The sequence below is a fragment of the Pectinophora gossypiella genome, unplaced genomic scaffold (genome assembly GCF_024362695.1).
Source record: "Pectinophora gossypiella unplaced genomic scaffold, ilPecGoss1.1 Pgos_55, whole genome shotgun sequence".
Lineage (NCBI taxonomy): Eukaryota > Metazoa > Arthropoda > Insecta > Lepidoptera > Gelechiidae > Pectinophora > Pectinophora gossypiella.
This window is the reverse complement of record NW_026063265.1, coordinates 72,118-92,526: the sequence shown is the minus strand read 5'-3', so window position 1 is coordinate 92,526 and position 20,409 is coordinate 72,118. Positions and strand designations below refer to the sequence as shown.

The 20,409-nt window shown below is 38.8% G+C and overlaps 1 protein-coding gene across 30 annotated transcripts in view; it reads left to right on the top strand.

Moving 5' to 3' along the window:
• LOC126381459 (uncharacterized) overlaps window positions 1–20,409 on the top strand; it is a 197,786-nt gene that overhangs the window by 113,983 nt on the left and 63,394 nt on the right. For 15 of the 30 annotated variants that reach the window (XM_050030949.1, XM_050030942.1, XM_050030935.1 and 12 more), the window contains one exon: window positions 1,932–2,066. In XM_050030949.1, the coding sequence (XP_049886906.1) occupies window positions 1,932–2,066 (135 nt within the window). Of the gene's footprint in view, window positions 1–1,931; window positions 2,067–2,153; window positions 2,284–2,367; window positions 2,503–2,603; window positions 2,739–3,315; window positions 3,443–3,559; window positions 3,700–3,831; window positions 4,119–20,409 lie in introns of those variants that run through there. The other 15 variants (XR_007568831.1, XR_007568830.1, XR_007568828.1 and 12 more) reach the window with 12 other exon arrangements.

Below are 20,409 nucleotides of genomic sequence, written 5' to 3'. Positions count from 1 at the left end.
ACTTTTCAATAGAACACTGTTTCGCATGAGACGGTTCCTCAAAAAACATAATATCGTGTATGAGCTAAACTAAAACTTAGGTTTTATATGGTTTTATGTTTTCCAGTGGATCTGGTTAGAGCTATGTCACGCTAAATGGTGTTTTTTGCATTTCTTCTTACAATACTTTTCAATAGAACACTGTTTCGCATGAGACGGTTCCTCAAAAAACATAATATCGTGTATGAGCTAAACTAAAACTTAGGTTTTATATGGTTTTATGTTTTCCAGTGGATCTGGTTAGAGCTATGTCACGCTAAATGGTGTTTTTTGCATTTCTTCTTACAATACTTTTCCATAGAACACTGTTTCGCATGAGACGGTTCCTCAAAAAACATAATATCGTGTATGAGCTAAACAAAGACTTAGGGTTTTACATGGTTTTATGTTTTCCAGTGGATCTGGTTAGAGCTATGTCACGCTAAATGGTGTTCTTTGCATTTCTTCTTGCAATACTTTTCAATAGAACACTGTTTCGCATGACACGGTTCCTCAAAAAACATAATATCGTGTATGAGCTATAACATTTAAGCTATAGCCAAGAATTCATCATACCACTGCTAATCAATAAACAAACAACGGTCTTAGCGTTTAAATACCGAAAAAACACCTGCCTGTTCATTTATTACTTGTTTCATTAAACAGGATTTGCATATCGATCGTTTTCAATTAACTTCGAACAGTTACAACTACACGTAAACTGAGCATGTAGTCTATCTACAGCAAGATCGTGACCGCTGACTGCAGCTCTCCTTCTCCCTCCATTTCACTCCCAATCGACATTTTCACCTTTGCTGATATGATTACTCCACAGGATACCTCCATCCCCTGCATACCTGGTCGCTAGATTCGGCTGGCACGTCATATCGGTTTGACAGCCAACTCACGTAACTATTGTTGATCGATCCACAGTCCACTGAAGTGCCTACGATGAAGGGAACAACATGGACAGTTCTACTCCGAATTACTCCAACCCATGCGATGTTCATCCATGCGACAACCCACCTGATCTGAGTGGAACTTAACTGAAGCAAGAGAGTGATGCCTAATTCCATCTGCCAACTAGCTCCACTTCTCTCCCGTGCACCAGTCGCACCCACACCGACGTGTTCATCTTGCCAGTTTTCCTCACACCCGTTCACTTGTCTCTTGAAGATTGGCGTCCACAACACCAACGGTTGGTTAGGTCATGCAAGCATTGTTACAATTGATAAAAACACATATTTTCATTTAGTGAATGTGATAACCTGTACTAATAATTTGGTCAACTTAGCGATGATAACTCAATGTAAGTATTAACAAACTCGGTACGTGTTTGTTATTGTCAATAATATCTTTAAATTATACAACTCGCTTATGTTTGACAATTACTGAGTAATTGCTTTGCTTATTGCATGCTAATTGCTGAAAATTGCTTTTTATTTTAAATTCCTTAGCTAAAAATTGCTTTTTCTTTCACATTTCTCTGCTTATTGAATGACTATTGCTAACTCATTAGATAGAACCTACTTCTCATATAAGTAGGTGGATGCGGCCTCGATTAGCGGGGGAACCACATGAAAAAAAGCGAGCTACTGGGTGTACCTCCTGGGTAGTTTGGAAATCACCTAAGATATATATGTATATATTTATAAATAAAAGTTAATATATATAAATTAACATTAATTTTTTTTAACAGGAAATGCACAATGCTAAAAACTGCGTAGGAGATTTTAATACAATAGTACTACCAAGCCTGATGTTGGCCGCTATTTCAATGAATGCAGCAGTGTCACAGCTAGCAATCAAAAGTAACAAGATATTGAGGTAAGTTAAATGACGATTACGACCACTTTGGCAAAAACGTATCGCTATAGACTAAGGAAAAAAAATAATATATATTTTATTTACAGGAAATGCAGATGGCAATAAACTGTGTAGGAGTTCATGATTGCAATAGAATAAAATCGACCAAGCCTGAAGTCAGCAGCCCCTTCAATGAATGCAGCAGTGTGACAGCCAGCAATCAAAAGTTACAAGATACCGAGGTACGTTTCATGACGACCACGACTATTTTGGCAAAAACGTATCGCTATAGACTAAGGAAAAAAAATTAATATATATTTTATTTACAGGAAATGCGCAATAAACTGTGTAGGAGTTTATGATTGCAATAGAATAAAATCGACCAAGCCTGAAGACAGCAGCCCCTTCAATGAATGCAGCAGTGTGACAGCCAACAATCAAAAGTTACAAGATATCGAGGTACGTTTCATGACGACCACGACTATTTTGGCAAAAACGTATCGCTATCGACTAAGGAAAATAAATTATATAATTTATTTACAGGAAATGCAGAAGGCAAAAAACTGCGTAGGAGATCATTAATACAAAAGTATTATATAAACCAAACCTGATGTTGCCAGCTCCTTCAATGAATGCAGCAGTGTGACAGCCAGCAATCAAAAGTAACAAGATGTCGAGGTACGTTACATGACGACCACAACTATTTTGGCAAAAACGTATTGCTATCGACTAAGGAAAATAAATTACATATAATATTTAATTATATATTTTATTTACAGGAAATGCAGAAGGCAAAAAACTGCGTAGGAGATCATTAATACAATAGTATTATATAAACCAAGCCTGATGTTGGCCGCTCATTCAAAGAATGCAGCAGTGTGACAGCCAGCAATCAAAAGTAACAAGATATCGAGGTACGTTACATGACGATCACGACCACTTTGACATAAACGTATCGCTATAGACTAAGGAAAAAAAATGTAATATACAGGGTGTTAGTGACATCGTAACGAAAACTTTGAGGGATGATGGAGACCATGATTATGAGATGATATCAAGTGGAATTTTCCGTCGCAAAAGTATGGAACAGAAAATAACTTAAAAAAAAACAAAAATTTTCATGAATTTTCCGACTGAAAATTCCACTTGATTTCAACTCAGAATTATGGTCTGAATCATCCTCTTCAGTATTTGTTACGGTGTCACTAACACCCTTACCTACTTGTATGGCTACAGTATGTACTTGTGCGGGGTGTAAGTGACATCGTACCGAATACAGAGGGGGATGATTCACCTGATTATTCTGAGTTAATATCAAGTGGAATTTTTCATCGCAAAAGTATAGAATTGAAAATAATTTAAAATAACTAAAAAAAATCATGAATTTTGCGACGGAAAATTCCACTTGATATGAACTCAGAATCATGGTCTGAATCATCCCCATCAGTATTCGTTACAATGTCACTAACACCCTGTATATTTTATTCACAGGAAATGCAGAGTGCAATAAACTTTGTAGGAGATTATGATTGCAATAGAATAAAATCGACCAAGCCTGAAGTTCTTCAATGCACGCAGCAGTGTGACAGCCAGCAATCAAAAGTTACAAGATATCGAGGTACGTTACATGACGACCACGACTATTTTGGCAAAGACGTATCGCTATCGACCAAGGAAAAGAAATTATATATAATATTTAATTATATATAATATTTAATATGTATTTTATTTATAGGAAATGCAGAAGGCAAAAAACTGCGTAGGAGATTATTAATACAATAGTATTATATCAACCAAGCCTGATGTCGGTAGCTTCTTCAATGAATGCAGCAGTGTGACAGCCAGCAATCAATAGTGATAGTGACAAGAATCTAGGTACGTTACATGACGACCACGACCACTTTGGCAAAAACGTATCGCTATCGACTAAGAAAAGGATATTATATCTATACGTTATTATAAATATACGTTATTATAAATAAATTAATATTATTTTATTTTTAACAGGAAATACAGAAGGCAAAGAAGCAGATGTCATCAAAGAAGATCTTTGTTCCTGCAATGTTTCCGCAGACGATACATCCAACAGAGCGAAGTGGAAGGAAAAGACTCGGAAAAAAGACCCCACCACCATATGGGAACAATGCAAGGGAGAGAGAGAGAATATAATTTTATATTTTTATTTTTTGATAACATAAAATAAACCAACAATATCCTACACATTTTTTTTATTTCTTTTTGTGTCTGTCTTAATAGTTATTACAAATCTGTGATGCGAAACAAACTATACGAAAACGTCAATCCACGTACAACGCCCGCGAAGCTGCTTTAGCAGCGAGCGCACTTAGCACCATCTAGTTATTATTATTATTATACTATATATAGCTGCAAACCCCCTGACTGACTGACTGACTGACTCACTCACTCACTCACTGACATAATTGTTCTCCCAGAAGGAGCGTCGGGGGGTAAAAATGATGTATGGGGGATGTGATCGAGACCACCCGGTGAGTATGGGAAAACTTCCAGATCATGGAAAACTGCTCCGCATCAGGGAGACACCCTACGGCCTGGCGCAACTATCGCACCTAGAACGATTCTTTTTCCACAAAACCTACTTAATTCCTGGTCAAATTCAATCACTGTTGAAAAAAAATCAAAATGGCGGAAAAACAAGATGGCCGCCATACAACATTTTATTTTTCCACAAAATGTCTCGTGGGTAAAAACTGTGTATGGTGATGTAATCGGAACGTATTGGTAAGTATGGAAATACTTCTCGATCTTGAAAACCTGCTCCGCATCAGAGAGACACCCTACGGCCTGGCAAAACTATCGCACGTGGAACTTTTTTGTTTTCACGAAATCTATTTAAATCTTGGTCAAATTCAATCACCGTTGAAAAAAAATCAAAATGGCGGAAAAACAAGATGGCTGCCATACAAAATTTTCGTTTTTCCCGAAAATGCCTCGAAGGTAAAAATTATGTATAGGGATGTGATCGGATCGTCATGTTGAGTATTTTAATACTGCTCGATCTTGAAAAACTGCTCCGCATCAGGGAGACACCCTACGGCCTGGCAAAACTATAAAACCTGGAGCAATATTTTTTTCACAAAACCTATTTAAATCTTGGTCAAATTTTATCGCCGGTAAAAAAAAAACAAAATGGCGGAAAACTAAGATGGCCGCCATACAAAATTTTCGTTTTTCTCGAAAATGCCTCGGGGGTGAATATGATGTATGAGGGATGTGATCAAAATGTCATGTTGAGTATGGAAATACTTCCCGACCTTCAAAAACTGCTCTGCATCAGGGAGACACCCTACGGCCTGGCAAATCTATCGCACCTGGAACTTTTTTGTTTTCACGAAACCTATTTAAATCTTGGTCAAATTTTATTGCCGGTGAAAAAAAAACAAAATGGCCGAAAAACAAGATGGCCGCCATATAAATTTTTGTTTTTCATAAAAATGTCTCGGGTGTAAAAATGATGTACAGGGGTGTGATCGGAACGTCATCTTGGAAAACTGCTCCGCATCAGGGAGACACGCTACGGCCTGGCAAAACTATAGCACCTAGAACTTTTTTGATTTCACGAAAACAAGATGGCCGCCATACAAAGCTTCGAACTAATACAGGACACGCGAGCAGCTTGCTGCGAGCGAACCACGCGACATCTAGTTATATTATATATAGCTACAAACCCACTGACTGACTGACTGACTGACTGACTGACTGACAGGGTTGTTCTCCTAGAAGGAGCCTCGGGGGGTGAAAATGATGTATGGGGGGTGTTATTTCGATCTCCCGGTGAGTATGAAAAAAAATTTCAGGTCATGGAAAACTGCTCCGCATCAGGGAGACACCCTACGGCCTGGCGAAACTATTATACCTGGATATTTTTTTTTTTCGCAAAACCTATTTAAATCTTGGTCAAATTCTATCGTGGGTGATAAAAAATCAAAATGGCGGAAAAACAAGATGGCCGCCATACAAATTTTTGTTTTTCCAGAAAATGTCTCGGAGGCAAAAACAATGTATTGGGATGTAATAGAAATGTCATGTTGAGTATGGAAGTACTTCTCGATCTTGAAAAACTGCTCCGCATCAGGGAGACACCCTACGGCCTGGCAAAACTATCGCTCCCGGAACATTTTTTTTTCCACATAACCTATTTAAATCTTGGTCAAAATCAGTCGCCGGTGAAAAAAAATCAAAATGGCGGAAAAACAAGATGGCCGCCATACAAAATTTTTGTTTTTCCTGAAAATGCCTCGGGGGTAAAAATTGTGTATGGGGTTGTAATCGGAACGTATTGTTGAGTATGAGAAAACTTCCAGATCTTGGAAAACTGCTCAGCATCAGGGAGACACCCTACGGCGTGGCGAAACTATCGCACCTGGAACAATTCTTTTTTCGCACAACGTATTTAAACCTTGGTCAAATTTTATCACCGTTGAAAAAAAATCAAAATGGCGGAAAATCAAGATGGCCGCCATACAAAATTTTCGTTTTTCTCGAAAATGCCTCGGGGGTGAATATGATGTAAAAGGGATATGATCAAAATGTCATGTTGAGTATGGAAATACTTCCCGACCTTCAAAACCTGCTCCGCATCAGGGAGACACCCTACGGCCTGGCAAAACTATCGCACCTGGAACTTTTTTGTTTTCACGAAGCCTATTAAAGTCTTGGTCAAATTTTATCGCCAGTGAAAAAAAAAACCAAAATGGCCGAAAAACAAGATGGCCGCCATACAAATTTTTGTTTTTCCAGAAAATGTCTCAGAGGTAAAAATGATGTATTGGGGTGTGATCGGAACGTCATCTTGGAAAACTGCTCCGCATCAGGGGTCACCCTACGGCCTGGCAAAACAATAGCACCTAGAACTTTTTTGATTTCACGGGACCTATTCAAGTCTTGGTCAAATTCTATCGCGGTAAAAAAATGGCGGGAAAACAAGACACGCGAGCAGCTTGCTGCGAGCGAACCACGCGACATCTAGTTATATTATATATAGCTGCAAACCCATGTACTGACTCACTGACTGACTGACTGACTGACTGACATAGTTGTTCTCCCAGAAGGAGTGTCGGGGGGTGAAAATGATGTATGGGGGGTGTGATCCAAATCTTCCGGTGAGTATGGGAAAACTTCCAGATCCTGGAAAACTGCTCCGCGTCAGGGAGACAACCGACAGTCTGGCGAAACTATCGCACCTGGAACGATTCTTTTTTCACGAAACCTATTTAATTTCTGGTCAAATTCAATCACCGGTGAAAAAAAATCAAAATGGCGGAAAAACAAGATGGCCGCCATACAAAATTTTGTTTTTTCAAAAAATGTCTCGGGGGTAAAAACTGTGTATGGGGGTGTAATTGAAATGTCAAGCTGAGTATGGAAAAACTGTTCGATCTTGAAAAACTGCTCCGCATCAGGGAGACACCCTACGGCCTGGCAAAACTATCGCACCTGGAACGATTATTTTTTCACAGAACCTATTTAAATCTTGGTCAAATTCTATCGTGAGTGAAAAAAAATCAAAATGGCGGAAAACCAAGATGGCCGCCATACAAATTTTTCGTTTATCCTGAAAATGCCTCTGGGATAAAAATTATGTATGAGGGTTTTGATCAAAACATATTGAAGAGTATGGAAATACTTCTCGATCTTTGAAAACTGCTCCGCATCAGGCCGGCACCCTACGGCCTGGCTATACTATCGAACCTGGAACTTTTTTGTTTTTACGAAACCTATTTAAATCTTGGTCAAATTTAATGGTCGGTGAAAAAAAAAAAACAAAATGGCGAAAAAACAAGATGGCCGACATACAAAGTTTTGTTTTTCCCGAAAATGTCTCGGGTGTAAAAATGATGTATAGGGGTGTGATCGGAACGTCATCTTTGAAAACGGCTCCGCGTCAGGGAGTCACCCTACGGCCTGGCAAAACTATAGCACCTAGAACTTTTTGGATTTCACGAGACATATTCGAGTCTTGATCAAATTCAGTCGCCGGCAAAAAACAAGATGGCCGCCATACAAAGCTTCGAACTAATACAGGACACGCGAGCAGCTTGCTGCGAGCGAGCCACGCGACATCTAGTTATTATATTATATAAAGCTACAAACCCATGTACTGACTGACTCACTGACTCACTGACAGGGTTGTTCTCCCAGAAGGAGCGTCGGGGGGTAAAAATGATGTATGGAGGGTGTGATCGGGACCTTCCGGTGAGTATGGGAAAACTTCCAGATCTTGGAAAACTGCTCCGCATCAGGGAGACACCCTACGGCCTGGCGAAACTATTATACCTGCATCAAATTTTTTTTCACAAAACCTAATTAATTCTTGGTCAAATTCAACCTTCGGTGAAAAAAAATCAAAATGGCGGAAAAATAAGATGGCCGCCATACAAAATTTTGTTTTTTCAAAAAATGCATCTAGGGTTAAAACTGTGTATGGGAATGTAATCGGAATGTCTTGTCGAGTAAGGAAAATGTTCTCAATCTTCGAAACCTGCTCCGCATCAGGGAGACAACCTACGGCCTGGCAAAACTATAGCACCTAGAACTTTTTGGTTTTCACGAGACATAGTTAAACCTTGGTCAAATTCAATCGCCGGTGAAAAAAAATCAAAATGGCGGAAAAACAAGATGGCTGCCATACAAATTTTTCGTTTTTCATGAAAATGCCTCGGGGGTAAAAATGATGTATAGGAATGTGATCGGAACGTCATGTCGAGTAGGAAAATATGTCTGGGTTTTCGATAGCTGCTTCGCATCAGGGAAACACCCTACGGCCTGGCGAAACTATCGCACCTGGAACTTTTTTGTTTTCACGAAACCTATTTAAATCTTGGTCAAATTTTATCACCGGTGAAAAAAAAAACAAAATGGCGGAAAAACAAGATGGCCGCCATACAAAATTTTGTTTTTCTAGAAAATGTCTCAGAGGTAAAAAATATGTATAGGGATGTGATCGGAACGTCATCTTTGAAAACTGCTCCGCATCAGGGGTTACCCTACGGCCTGTCAAAACTATAGCACCTAGAACTTGTTTGATTTCACGAGACCTATTTTAGTCTTGGTCAAATTCTATCGCCGGTGAAAAAAAAACAAAATGGCCGAAAATCAAGATGGCCGCCATATAAATTTTTGTTTAAAACTGCTCCGCATCAAGGAGACCCTACGGCCTGGCAAAACTATAGCACCTAGAACTTTTTTGATTTCACGAAAACAAGATGGCCGCCATACAAATTTTTCAATTTTCCTGAAAATGCCTCGGGGGTAAAAATTATGTATAGGGGTGTAATCGGATCGTCATGTCAAGTATAAAAAAACTTCTCGATCTTTGAAATCTGCTCCGCATCAGGGAGACACCCTATGGCCTGGCTAAACTATCGCATCTGGAACGATCCTTTTTTCACTAAACCTATTTAAATCTTGGTCAAATTTTATTGCCGGTGAAAAAAAAACAAAATGGCCGAAAAACAAGATGGCCGCCATACAAATTTTTGTTTTTGCAGAAAATGTCTCAGAGGTAAAATTGATGTATAGGGGTGTGATCGGAACGTCATCTTGGAAAACTGCTCCGCATCAGGGAGACACCCTACGGCCTGGCAAAACTATAGCACCTAGAACTTTTTTGATTTCACGAGACCTATTTTAGTCTTGGTCAAATTCTATCTCGGTAAAAAAAATGGCGGGAAAACAAGACACGCGAGCAGCTTGCTGCGAGCGAACCACGCGACATCTAGTTATTATTATAATATATATAGCTACAAACCCATTGACTGACTGACTCACTCACTGACTCACTGACAGGGTTGTTCTCCCAGAAGGAGTGTCGGGGGGTAAAAATGGTGTATGGGGCGTGTGATCAAGATCTTCCGATGAGTATGGGAAAACTTCCAGATCTTGGAAAACTGCTCCGCATCAGGGAGAGACCCTACGGCCTGGCGCAACTATCGCACCTGGAACGATTATTTTTTCACAAAACCTATTTAAATCTTGGTCAAATTTTATTGTGGGTGAAAAAAAAACAAAATGGCGGAAAAACAAGATGGCCGCCATACAAAATTTCGTTTTTCCAGAAAATGTCCCGGAGGTAAAAATTATGTATGGGGTTGTAATTGAAACGTCTTGATGAGTATGAAAATATTTCTTCATCTTTGAAAACTGCTCCGCATCAGGGCGGCACCCTATAGCCTGGCAAAAGTATAAAACCTGGAGCAATTTTTTTTTCGCGTAACATATTTAAAGCTTGGTCAAATCCAATCCCCGGTGAAAAAAAAACAAAATGGCGGAAAAACAAGATGGCCGCCATACTAAATTTTCTTTTTTCCAGTAAAAGCTTCAGGGATAAAAGTTATGTATGAGGGTTTGATCGGAACGTCTTGTTGAGTATGGAAATACTTTCAAATCTTGGAAAACTGCTCCGCATCAGGGAGACACCCTACGGTCTGGCGAAACTATCGCACCTGGAACGGTTCTTTTTTCACAGAACCTATTTAAATCTTGGTCAAATCCAATCGCTGGTGAAAAATAATCAAAATGGCGGAAAATCAAGATGGCCGCCATACAAATTTTTCGTTTTTCCTTAAAATGCCTCGAGGGTAAAAATAATGTATAGGGGTGTGATCGAAACGTCATATCGAGTATGAAAATACGTCTGGGTTTCCGATGTCTGCTCCGCATCAGGGAAACACCCTACTGCCTGGCGAAACTATCGCACCTGGAACTTTTTTGTTTTCACGAAATCTATTAAATTCTTAATCAAATTTAATCGCCGATGAGAAAAAAACAAAATGGCGAAAAACAAAATGGCCGCCGTACAAAATTTAGTTTTTCCAGAAAATGTCTCGGAGGTAAAAATGATGTATGGGAGGTGTGATCGAAACGTCAAACTGACTATGGAAAAACTGTTCGATCTTGAAAAACTGCTCCGCATCAGGGAGACACCCTACGGCCTGGTGAAACTATCGCACGTGGAACTTTTTAGTTTTCACGATACCTATTTAAATCTTGGTCAAATTTAATTGCCAGTGAATAAAAATCAAAATGGCGGAAAACAAGATGGCCGCCATACAAAATTTTGTTTTTCCAGAAAATGTTTCAGAGGTAAAATTGATGTATAGGGGTGTGATCGGAACGTCATCTTGGAAAACTGCTCCGCATCAGGGAGACACCCTACGGCCAGGCAAAACTATCAGCACCTAGAACTTCGAGACCTATCAAATTCTATCGCCATACAAAGCTTCGAACTAATACAGGACACGCGAGCAGCTTGCTGCGAGCGAACCACGCGACATCTAGTTATTATTATATAATATAAAGCTACAAACCCATGTACTGACTGACTCACTGACTCACTGACTCACTGACAGGGTTGTTCTCCCAGAAGGAGCGTCGGGGGGTGAAAATGATGTATGGGAGGTGTGATCGGGACCTCCCGGTGAGTATGGAAAAACTTCCAGATCTTGGAAAACTGCTCCGCATCAGGGAGACACCCTACGGTCTGGCAAAACTATCGCACCTGGAACGATTCTTTTTTCACAAAACCTATTTAATTCTTAGTCAAATTGTATTGTCGTTGAAAAAAAATCAAAATGGCGGAAAAACAAGATGGCCGCCAAACAAAATTTTATTTTTCCGGAAAATGTCTCGTGGGTAAAAACTATGTATGGGGGTGTAATCGGAACGTATTGTTGAGTATGGAAATACTTCTCGATCTTGAAAACCTGCTCCGCATCAGGGAGACACCCTACGGCCTGGCAAAACTATAAAACCTGGAGCAATTTTTCTTTCGCGAAACATATTTAAATCTTGGTCAAATCCAATCCCCGCTGAAAAAAAAACAAAATGGCGGAAAAACAAGATGGCCGCCATACAAAATTTTCGTTTTTCCAGAAAATGCCTCGGGGGTAAAAATGATGTATGAGGAATGTCATCGAAACATCATGTTGAGTATGGATATACTTTTCGATCTTCAAAAGCTGCTCCGCATCAGGGAGACACCCTACGGCCTGGCAAAACTATAAAACCTAGAGCAATATCTTTTTCACGAAACCTATTTAAATCTTGGTCAAATTCAATCCCCGGTGACAAAAAACCAAAATGGCGGAAAAACAAGATGGCCGCCATACGAAATTTTCGTTTTTCCCGAAAATGCCTCGGGGGTAAAAATGATGTATGAGGAATGTGATCGAAACATCATGTTGAGTATGGAAATACTTTTCGATCTTCGAAAGCTGCTCCGCATCAGGGAGACACCCTACAGCCTGGCGAAACTATCGCACCTGGAACTTTTTTGTTTTCACGAAGCCTATTAAAGTCTTGGTCAAATTTTATCGCCAGTGAAAAAAAAACAAAATGGCCGAAAAACAAGATGGCCGCCATACAAATTTTTGTTTTTCCAGAAAATGTCTCACGAGGTAAAAATGATGTATTGGGGTGTGATCGGAACGTCATCTTGGAAAACTGCTCCGCATCAGGGGTCACTCTACGGCCTGGCAAAACTATAGCACCTAGAACTTTTTTGATTTCACGAGACCTATTCAAGTCTTGGTCAAATTCTATCGCGGTAAAAAAATGGCGGGAAAACAAGACACGCGAGCAGCTTGCTGCGAGCGAACCACGCGACATCTAGTATATATATATATATATACTATATATAGCTGCAAACCCACTGACTGACTGACTGACTGACTGACATAGTTGTTCTCCCAGAAGGAGTGTCGGGGGGTGAAAATGATGTATGGGGGGTGTGATCGAGACGTCCCAGTGAGTATGGGAAAACTTCCAGATCTTGGAAAACTGCTCCGCATCAGGGAGACACCCTACGGCCTGGCGAAACTATCGCACCTGAAATAATTCTTTTTTCGCAAAACCTATTTAAATCTTGGTCAAATTTTATTGTGGATGAAAAAAAATCAAAATGGCGGAAAAACAAGATGGCCGCCATACAAAATTTTATTTTTCCAGAAAATGTCTCGGGGGTAAAAACTGTGAATGGGGGTGTAATCGGAACGTATTGTTGAGTATGGAAATACTTCTCGATCTTGAAAACCTGCTCCGCATCAGGGAGACACCCTACGGCCTGGTGAAACTATCGCACGTGGAACTTTTTAGTTTTCACGATACCTATTTAAATCTTGGTCAAATTTAGTTGCCGGTAAAAAAAATCAAAATGGCGGAAAATCAAAATGGCCGCCATACAATTTTTTCGTTTTTCCTGAAAATGCCTCGAGGGTAAAAATGATGTATAGGGATGTGATCGGATCGTCATGTTGAGTATTTCAATACTGTTTGATCTTGAAAAACTGCTCCGCATCAGGGTGAAACCCTACGGCCTGGCAAATCTATAAAACCTAGAGCAATATTTTTTTCACGAAACCTATTTAATTCTTGGTCAAATTTTAACCCGGTGAAAAAAAAAACAAAATGGCGGAAAAACAAGATGGCCGCCATACAAAATTTTGTTTTTCCAGAAAATATCTCGCGGGTAAAAACTGTGTATAGGGTTGTAATCTGGACCTCCCGTCAAGTATGGAAAATATGGCTATGGGTATGGTATGGCTTGCTGCGAGCGAACCACGCGACATCTAGTTATTATTATTATTATTATATTATTTTATTATATTATATAAAGCTACAAACCCATGTACTGACTGACTGACTGACTGACTCACTGACAGGGTTGTTCTCCCAGAAGGAGCGTCGGGGGGTAAAAATGGTGTATGGGGGATGTGATCAAAATTTTCCGGTGAGTATGGGAAAACTTCCAGATCTTGGAAAACTGCTCCGCATCAGGGAGACACCCTACAGTCTGGCGAAACTATTGCACCTGGAACGATTCTTTTTTCACGAAACCTATTTAATTCTTGGTCAAATTCAATCACCGTTGAAAAAAAATCAAAATGGCGGAAAAACAAGATGGCCGCCATACAAAATTTCTTTTTTCAAGAATATGTCTCGGAGGTAAAAATGATGTATGGGAGGTGTGGTCGAAACGTCAAGCCGAGTATGGAAAAACTGTTCGATCTTGAAAAACTGCTCCGCATCAGGGAGACACCCTACGGCCTAGCCAAACTATCGCACCTAGAACATTATTTTTTCCACCAAGCTTTTTAAAATCTTGGTCAATTTTAATTGCCGTTGAAAAAAAATCAAAATGGCGGAAATTCAAGATGGCCGCCATATAAATTTTTCGTTTTTCCTAAAAATGCCTTGGAGGTAAAAATGATGTATAGGAATGTGATCGGATTGTCATGTTGAGTATTTCAATACTGCTCGATCTTGAAAAACTGCTCCGCATCAGGGAGACACCCTACGGCCTGGCAAAACTATAAAACCTGGAGCAATATTTTTTTCACAAAACCTATTTAAATCTTGGTCAAATTTTATCACCGTTGAAAAAAAATCAAAATGGCGGAAAAACAAGATGGCCGCCATACAAAATTTTCGTTTTTCCAGAAAATGCCTCGGGGGTAAAAATGATGTATAGGAATGTCATAGAAACATCATGTTGATTATGGAAATACTTTTCGATCTTCAAAAGCTGCTCCGCATCAGGGAGACACCCTACAGCCTGGTGAAACTATCGCACCTGGAACTTTTTTGTTTTCACGAAGCCTATTAAAGTCTTGGTCAAATTTTATCGCCAGTGAAAAAAAACAAAATGGCCGAAAAACAAGATGGCCGCCATACAAATTTTTGTTTTTCCAGAAAATGTCTCAGAGGTAAAAATGATGTATTGGGGTGTGATCGGAACGTCATCTTGGAAAACTGCTCCGCATCAGGGGTCACCCTACGGCCTGGCAAAACTATAGCACCTAGAACTTTTTGGTTTTCACAAGACATTTTTAAACCTTGGTCAAATTCAATTGGCAGTGAAAAAAAATCAAAATGGCGGAAAAACAAGATGGCCGCCATACAAAATTTTCGTTTTTCTCGAAAATGCCTCGGGGTGAATGTGATGTAAGAGTGATGAGATCAAAATGTCATGTTCAGTATGGAAATACTTCCCGACCTTCAAAAACTGCTCCTCATCAGGGCGGCACCCTACGGCCTGGGAAAACTATCGCACCAGGAACGATTCTTTTTTCACCAAACCTAATAAAATCTTGGTCAAATTTTATCGCCGGTAAAAAAAAATCAAAATGGCCGAAAAACAAGATGGCCGCCATACAAATTTTTGTTTTTACAGAAAATGTCTCGGATGTAAAAACGATGTATAGGGGTGTTATGGGAACGTCTTGTTGAGTATGGAAATACTGCTAGATCTTCGAAAACTGCTCCGCATCAGGGGTCACCCTACGGCCTGGCAAAACCATAGCACCTAGAACTTGTTTGATTTCACGAAGACCTATTCAAGTCTTGGTCAAATTCTATCGCGGTAAAAAAATGGCGGGAAAACAAGACACGCGAGCAGCTTGCTGCGAGCGAACCACGCGACATCTAGTTATTATTATCCATACTATATATACTATACTATATACTATAATATTATAAATGCGAAAGTAACTCTGTCTGTCTGTCTGTCTGTCTGTCTGTCTGTCTGTCTGTCTGTCTGTCTGTCTGTCTGTTACTCTTTCACGCCTAAACGGCTCAACGGATTTTGATGAAATTTGGTATGGTGATAGATGATAACCTAGAAATGGTCATAGGCTATAAATAATCACGCCATCGTTCTTAGGGGGTAGGCAGTTGGCAGATAACTAAATTCATTTAGTGATTTGTAGTCGTTTTTGTTGGGACTTTTGCTCTTTCACGTCTAAACGGCTGAACGGATTTTAATGAAATTTATTAAGGTAATAGTTGGTTATCTACAAACGGTTGTACGATCAAATTGATCACGTCATCGTACTTAGGGGGTAGGAAGTAGGCAGAAAACTGAATTGAGTTAGTGATTTTTTTATGGTTTTTGCTGGGAGTTTTGTCTATCATGCCTAAACGGCTCAACGGATTTTGATGAAATTTAGTTAGCTGATAGATAGTAATCTAGAAAAGGATATGGCTTATTAATATTTATGCTATCGTACTTAAGGCGTAGGCAGTAGACAGAAAACTAGGTTAGTGATTTTTAATTGTTTGTTTTAAAAGTTTGCCTCATTCACGCCTTAACGTCTGAACGGAATTTTATAAGACTTGGTTAATTTAAAGATAGGATCTTAGACACGGACACAGGCTACTTTTTATGGCGGGAAAATACCTCATTCCCGCGGAAATCTAGATTTCGTGATCGTGTCAAGAAGCGCATGACGCCATAGCTACTGGAATGATTTCGATGTTTTTTTTTAAACTGAGTGACTTCAAGTTAGTATTTGATCACTTTTCTAACTTAGAGGGTAGGTAGGCGCCATAATTTAGGGAATTTATGATAAAATTTTGATGCAACTGTCTTTATTAAACAGTTATATCTCATTCCTACAGGAACCTACACATAGCTATAGCTAGCTATCTATTAACATTAAAACTCTTTCTAGAATCACATTACGCCAATTAATTGATCTGATTTGTATAAGTTTTTTTATTCAACTGACTGTTACATTACATACAGATAAAATCTAATTACTTACACCACATAATTAATATAGTACTACATGACTAGCTACGCTTTAAACTTGAGGAGGTAATTCGATAGACATTTATACGAACTTTAAGCCCAGTAATCAATCATAGTAATAAGGTAATACTCATTTTAGACAAAGAAACGGATAGGTAATCAGTTCGTCAACGAAATTATAACACCTACACTTAGTTTGTTTACTATTCAACTGTTGTAAAATATTATAAATGCGAAAGTAACTCTGTCTGTCTGTCTGTCTGTTACGCTTTCCCGCTTAAACCTCTCAACCGATTTTGATTAAATTTGGCACAGACAATCTTTAGACCCTGAGAAAGAAAATAGGATACCTTTTATTGCGAAAAGAAGGGACGAAGAGATTGAAATAGGGGTTGAAAGTTTGTATGGGATATTTTAATTTTAAAATATAAATCCATGAAACTTTATATTTAAGCACTTGATAAAAAAAAATTAAACATTTGTTCTAGCGTTGCTGAAATTTCGACCAGTGAGGGGGTGAAATGAGGGTTGAAAGTTTGTATGGGAGTTCGTCATTTTTGGGGATAAAACCACGAAACTTTATATTTAGGAACTTGATAAGAAATAAAAAAACAATTTGTTAAAGCGTTTTTGAAAATTCGATCTTTGAGGGGATGAAATAGGTGTTGAAATTTTTTATGAGGTTCGTCATTTTTCAAGATAAAAATATTAAATTTTGTGTTTAGGCACTAAATAACAAACAAAAAATCGTTTGTTCAAGCATTTTGAAATTTTTACCAGTATGGGGGTGAAATACGGGTTGAATGTTTGTATGGGTATTCGTCATTTTTGAAGATAAAACCATGAAACTTGGTACGTAGGTCTCTTAGGATGTGCAGAGTTTTTCAACAAACGGATTTTCCGAAATTCGAACGGAATGGAACGGATTCGGAACGGGAACTACAAAGCCAAACTTTTTGTATACAAAATATTAACCACTCAAATTCAAATTCAAATTCAAAAATATCTTTATTCAGTAGGTAACATAGTTACACTTTGAATCGTCAATTTTACATAACGAACGTCTCATCCGCCTAAAACTACTGCAGCTTCTCACAACCTGTATAGCCGGGGAAAAGAAGCTGCAAGAAAAACCTCGGCACAGGGCCCTAGACGTTCTTTAAAAAAATAAAAATAAACATAAAACATAAAATATTGGTATACAATTGAGTAATTTAGCTGCCTAATATCAGTTCTCAGACAGTTAATCCCATGCATTCATATCTTCTAAATAATCACTAACTTTATAATAACCTTTTTTGTAAAGTTTTTGTTTAACTACTGTCTTAAAACAGTTGAAAGGCAAATTCTGAATGTCAATGGGAATCTTATTGTAAAAACGTATACATTGCCCCTTAAAAGATTTAGTAATCTTATGTAATCGACTGACTTGTAAAGCAAGTTTATTTTTATTCCTGGTATTAACAATGTGCCGATCGCTATTTTTTGCAAATAATCCTATATGCACTGAACCTAGGAACATGATATTTAGTAGTTTTGGGTGTATCAAGTTAAAAAAATTTGGCTTTTGTAGATAAAGTTCCTTTTAACGAATACTCTGCATCGCCGCCACTGCCGTCGGTCGTCGTTCGTCGTCGCGCACATTCGCCGAAGTGTGGCGGCAGTCAACGGCGCTGTCTTGTGGTGGGGGAGCGCACGTGGTGTATACGTGGCCTGCTCGCGAGTGTCGAGTCCAAACAATTTCTACATTTTAACAAATAATAACAAAATAGCAAACGTTGTGTACAAAAAAGTTTTAAATTAGGTCATTTTAAAATATTTTTGTACACAACGTGACGCTGACCCCTATAAGTGTCTTGGACATAAGGGACCGATAAATATTCCTAGGTAATTTCTGCCACTCAATGGAATACATAGGTACTTTATAACGACTGTAAACAGATATTTTTTATTTTTTTTAAATATACCTACTTACTCTTTTTTAATCACATGCTATACCGTTCCTTTTATATAATCCTTAATATTCAAATTAAAAGTACGCAGACGAAGTCGCGGGTACCAGCTAGTCTATACTTATAATAAATCTGTAGAGAGGTCAATTCTGTACATTAAATATTTTTTCAAAATAACTATCAGGGGGTGATAAGTGGTCGATACTGATGCCAAAAATGCAATCAGTAAAATTTTTGTCTGTCTGTCTGTCTGTCTGTCTGTCTGTCTGTCTGTCTGTCTGTCTGTCTGTATGTTCCTTATAGAAACAAAAACTACTGGACGGATTTTAATGAAACTTGGTACAATTATTCTTCACACTCCTGGACAGGTTATAGTATACTTTTCATCACGCTACAATCAATAGGAGCAGAGTAGTGAAGGGAAATTCTTTTGTATGAAAAATCTAAACCACTCAAGTTAGACGTTTGAAATTTGGCATGCAGGTACCTTAGATACCGTAGAGGTGCACTAAGAAAGGAATTCCCGAAAATCCTACGGGAACGGGAATTAGCGGGAAAATCCTTTTGTATGAAAAATCTAAACCACTCAAGTTAGACGTTTGAAATTTGGCAAGCAGGTACCTTAGATACCGTAGAGGTGTACTAAGAAAGGAATTTCCGAAATTCCTACGGGAACGGGAATTAGCGGGAAAATCCTTTTGTATGAAAAATCTAAACCACTCAAGTAAGACGTTTGAAATTTGGCATGCAGATACCTTAAGTACCGTAGAGGTGCACTAAGAAAGGAATTCCCGAAATTCCTACGAGAACGGGAATTAGCAAGAAAATCCTTTTGTATGAAAAATCTAAACCACTCAAGTTAGACGTTTGAAATTTGTCATGCAGGTACCTTAGGTACCGTAGAGGTGCATTAAGAAAGGAATTCCCGAAATTCCCACGAGAAAGGGAATTAGCGGGAAAATCCTTTTGTATGAAAAATCTAAACCATTCAAGTTAGATGTTTGAAATTTGTCATGCAGGTACCTTAGATACCATAGAGGTGTACTAAGAAAGGAATTCCCGAAATTCCCACGGGAACGGGAATTAGCGGGAAAATCCTTTTGTATGAAAAATCTAAACCACTCAAGTTAGACGTTTGAAATTTGGCATGCAGGTACCTTAGATACCGTAGAGGTGTACTAAGAAAGGAATTTCCGAAATTCTTACGAGAACGGGAATTAGGCGGAAAATCCTTTTGTATGAAAAATCTAAACCACTCAAGTTAGACGTTTGAAATTTGGCATGCAGATACCTTAAGTACCGTAGAGGTGCACTAAGAAAGGAATTCCCGAAATTCCCACGAGAACGGGAATTAGCAAGAAAATCCTTTTGTATGAAAAATCTAAACCACTCAAGTTAGACGTTTGAAATTTGTCATGCAGGTACCTTAGGTACCGTAGAGGTGCATTAAGAAAGGAATTCCCGAAATTCCCACGAGAACGGGAATTAGCGGGAAAATCCTTTTGTATGAAAAATCTAAACCATTCAAGTTAGATGTTTGAAATTTGTCATGCAGGTACCTTAGATACCGTAGAGGTGTACTAAGAAAGGAATTCCCGAAAATCCTACGGGAACGGGAATTAGCGGGAAAATCCTTTTGTATGAAAAATCTAAACCACTCAAGTTAGACGTTTGAAATTTGGCATGCAGATACCTTAGATACCGTAGAGGTGTACTAAGAAAGGAATTTCCGAAATTCCTACGGGAACGGGAATTAGCGGGAAAATCCTTTTGTATGAAAAATCTAAACCACTCAAGTTAGACGTTTGAAATTTGGCATGCAGATACCTTAAGTACCGTAGAGGTGCACTAAGAAAGGATTTCCCGAAATTCCCACGAGAACGGGAATTAGCAAGAAAATCCTTTTGTATGAAAAATCTAAACCACTCAAGTTAGACGTTTGAAATTTGTCATGCAGGTACCTTAGGTACCTTAGAGGTGCATTAAGAAAGGAATTCCCGAAATTCCCACGAGAACGGGAATTAGCGGGAAAATCCTTTTGTATGAAAAATCTAAACCACTCAA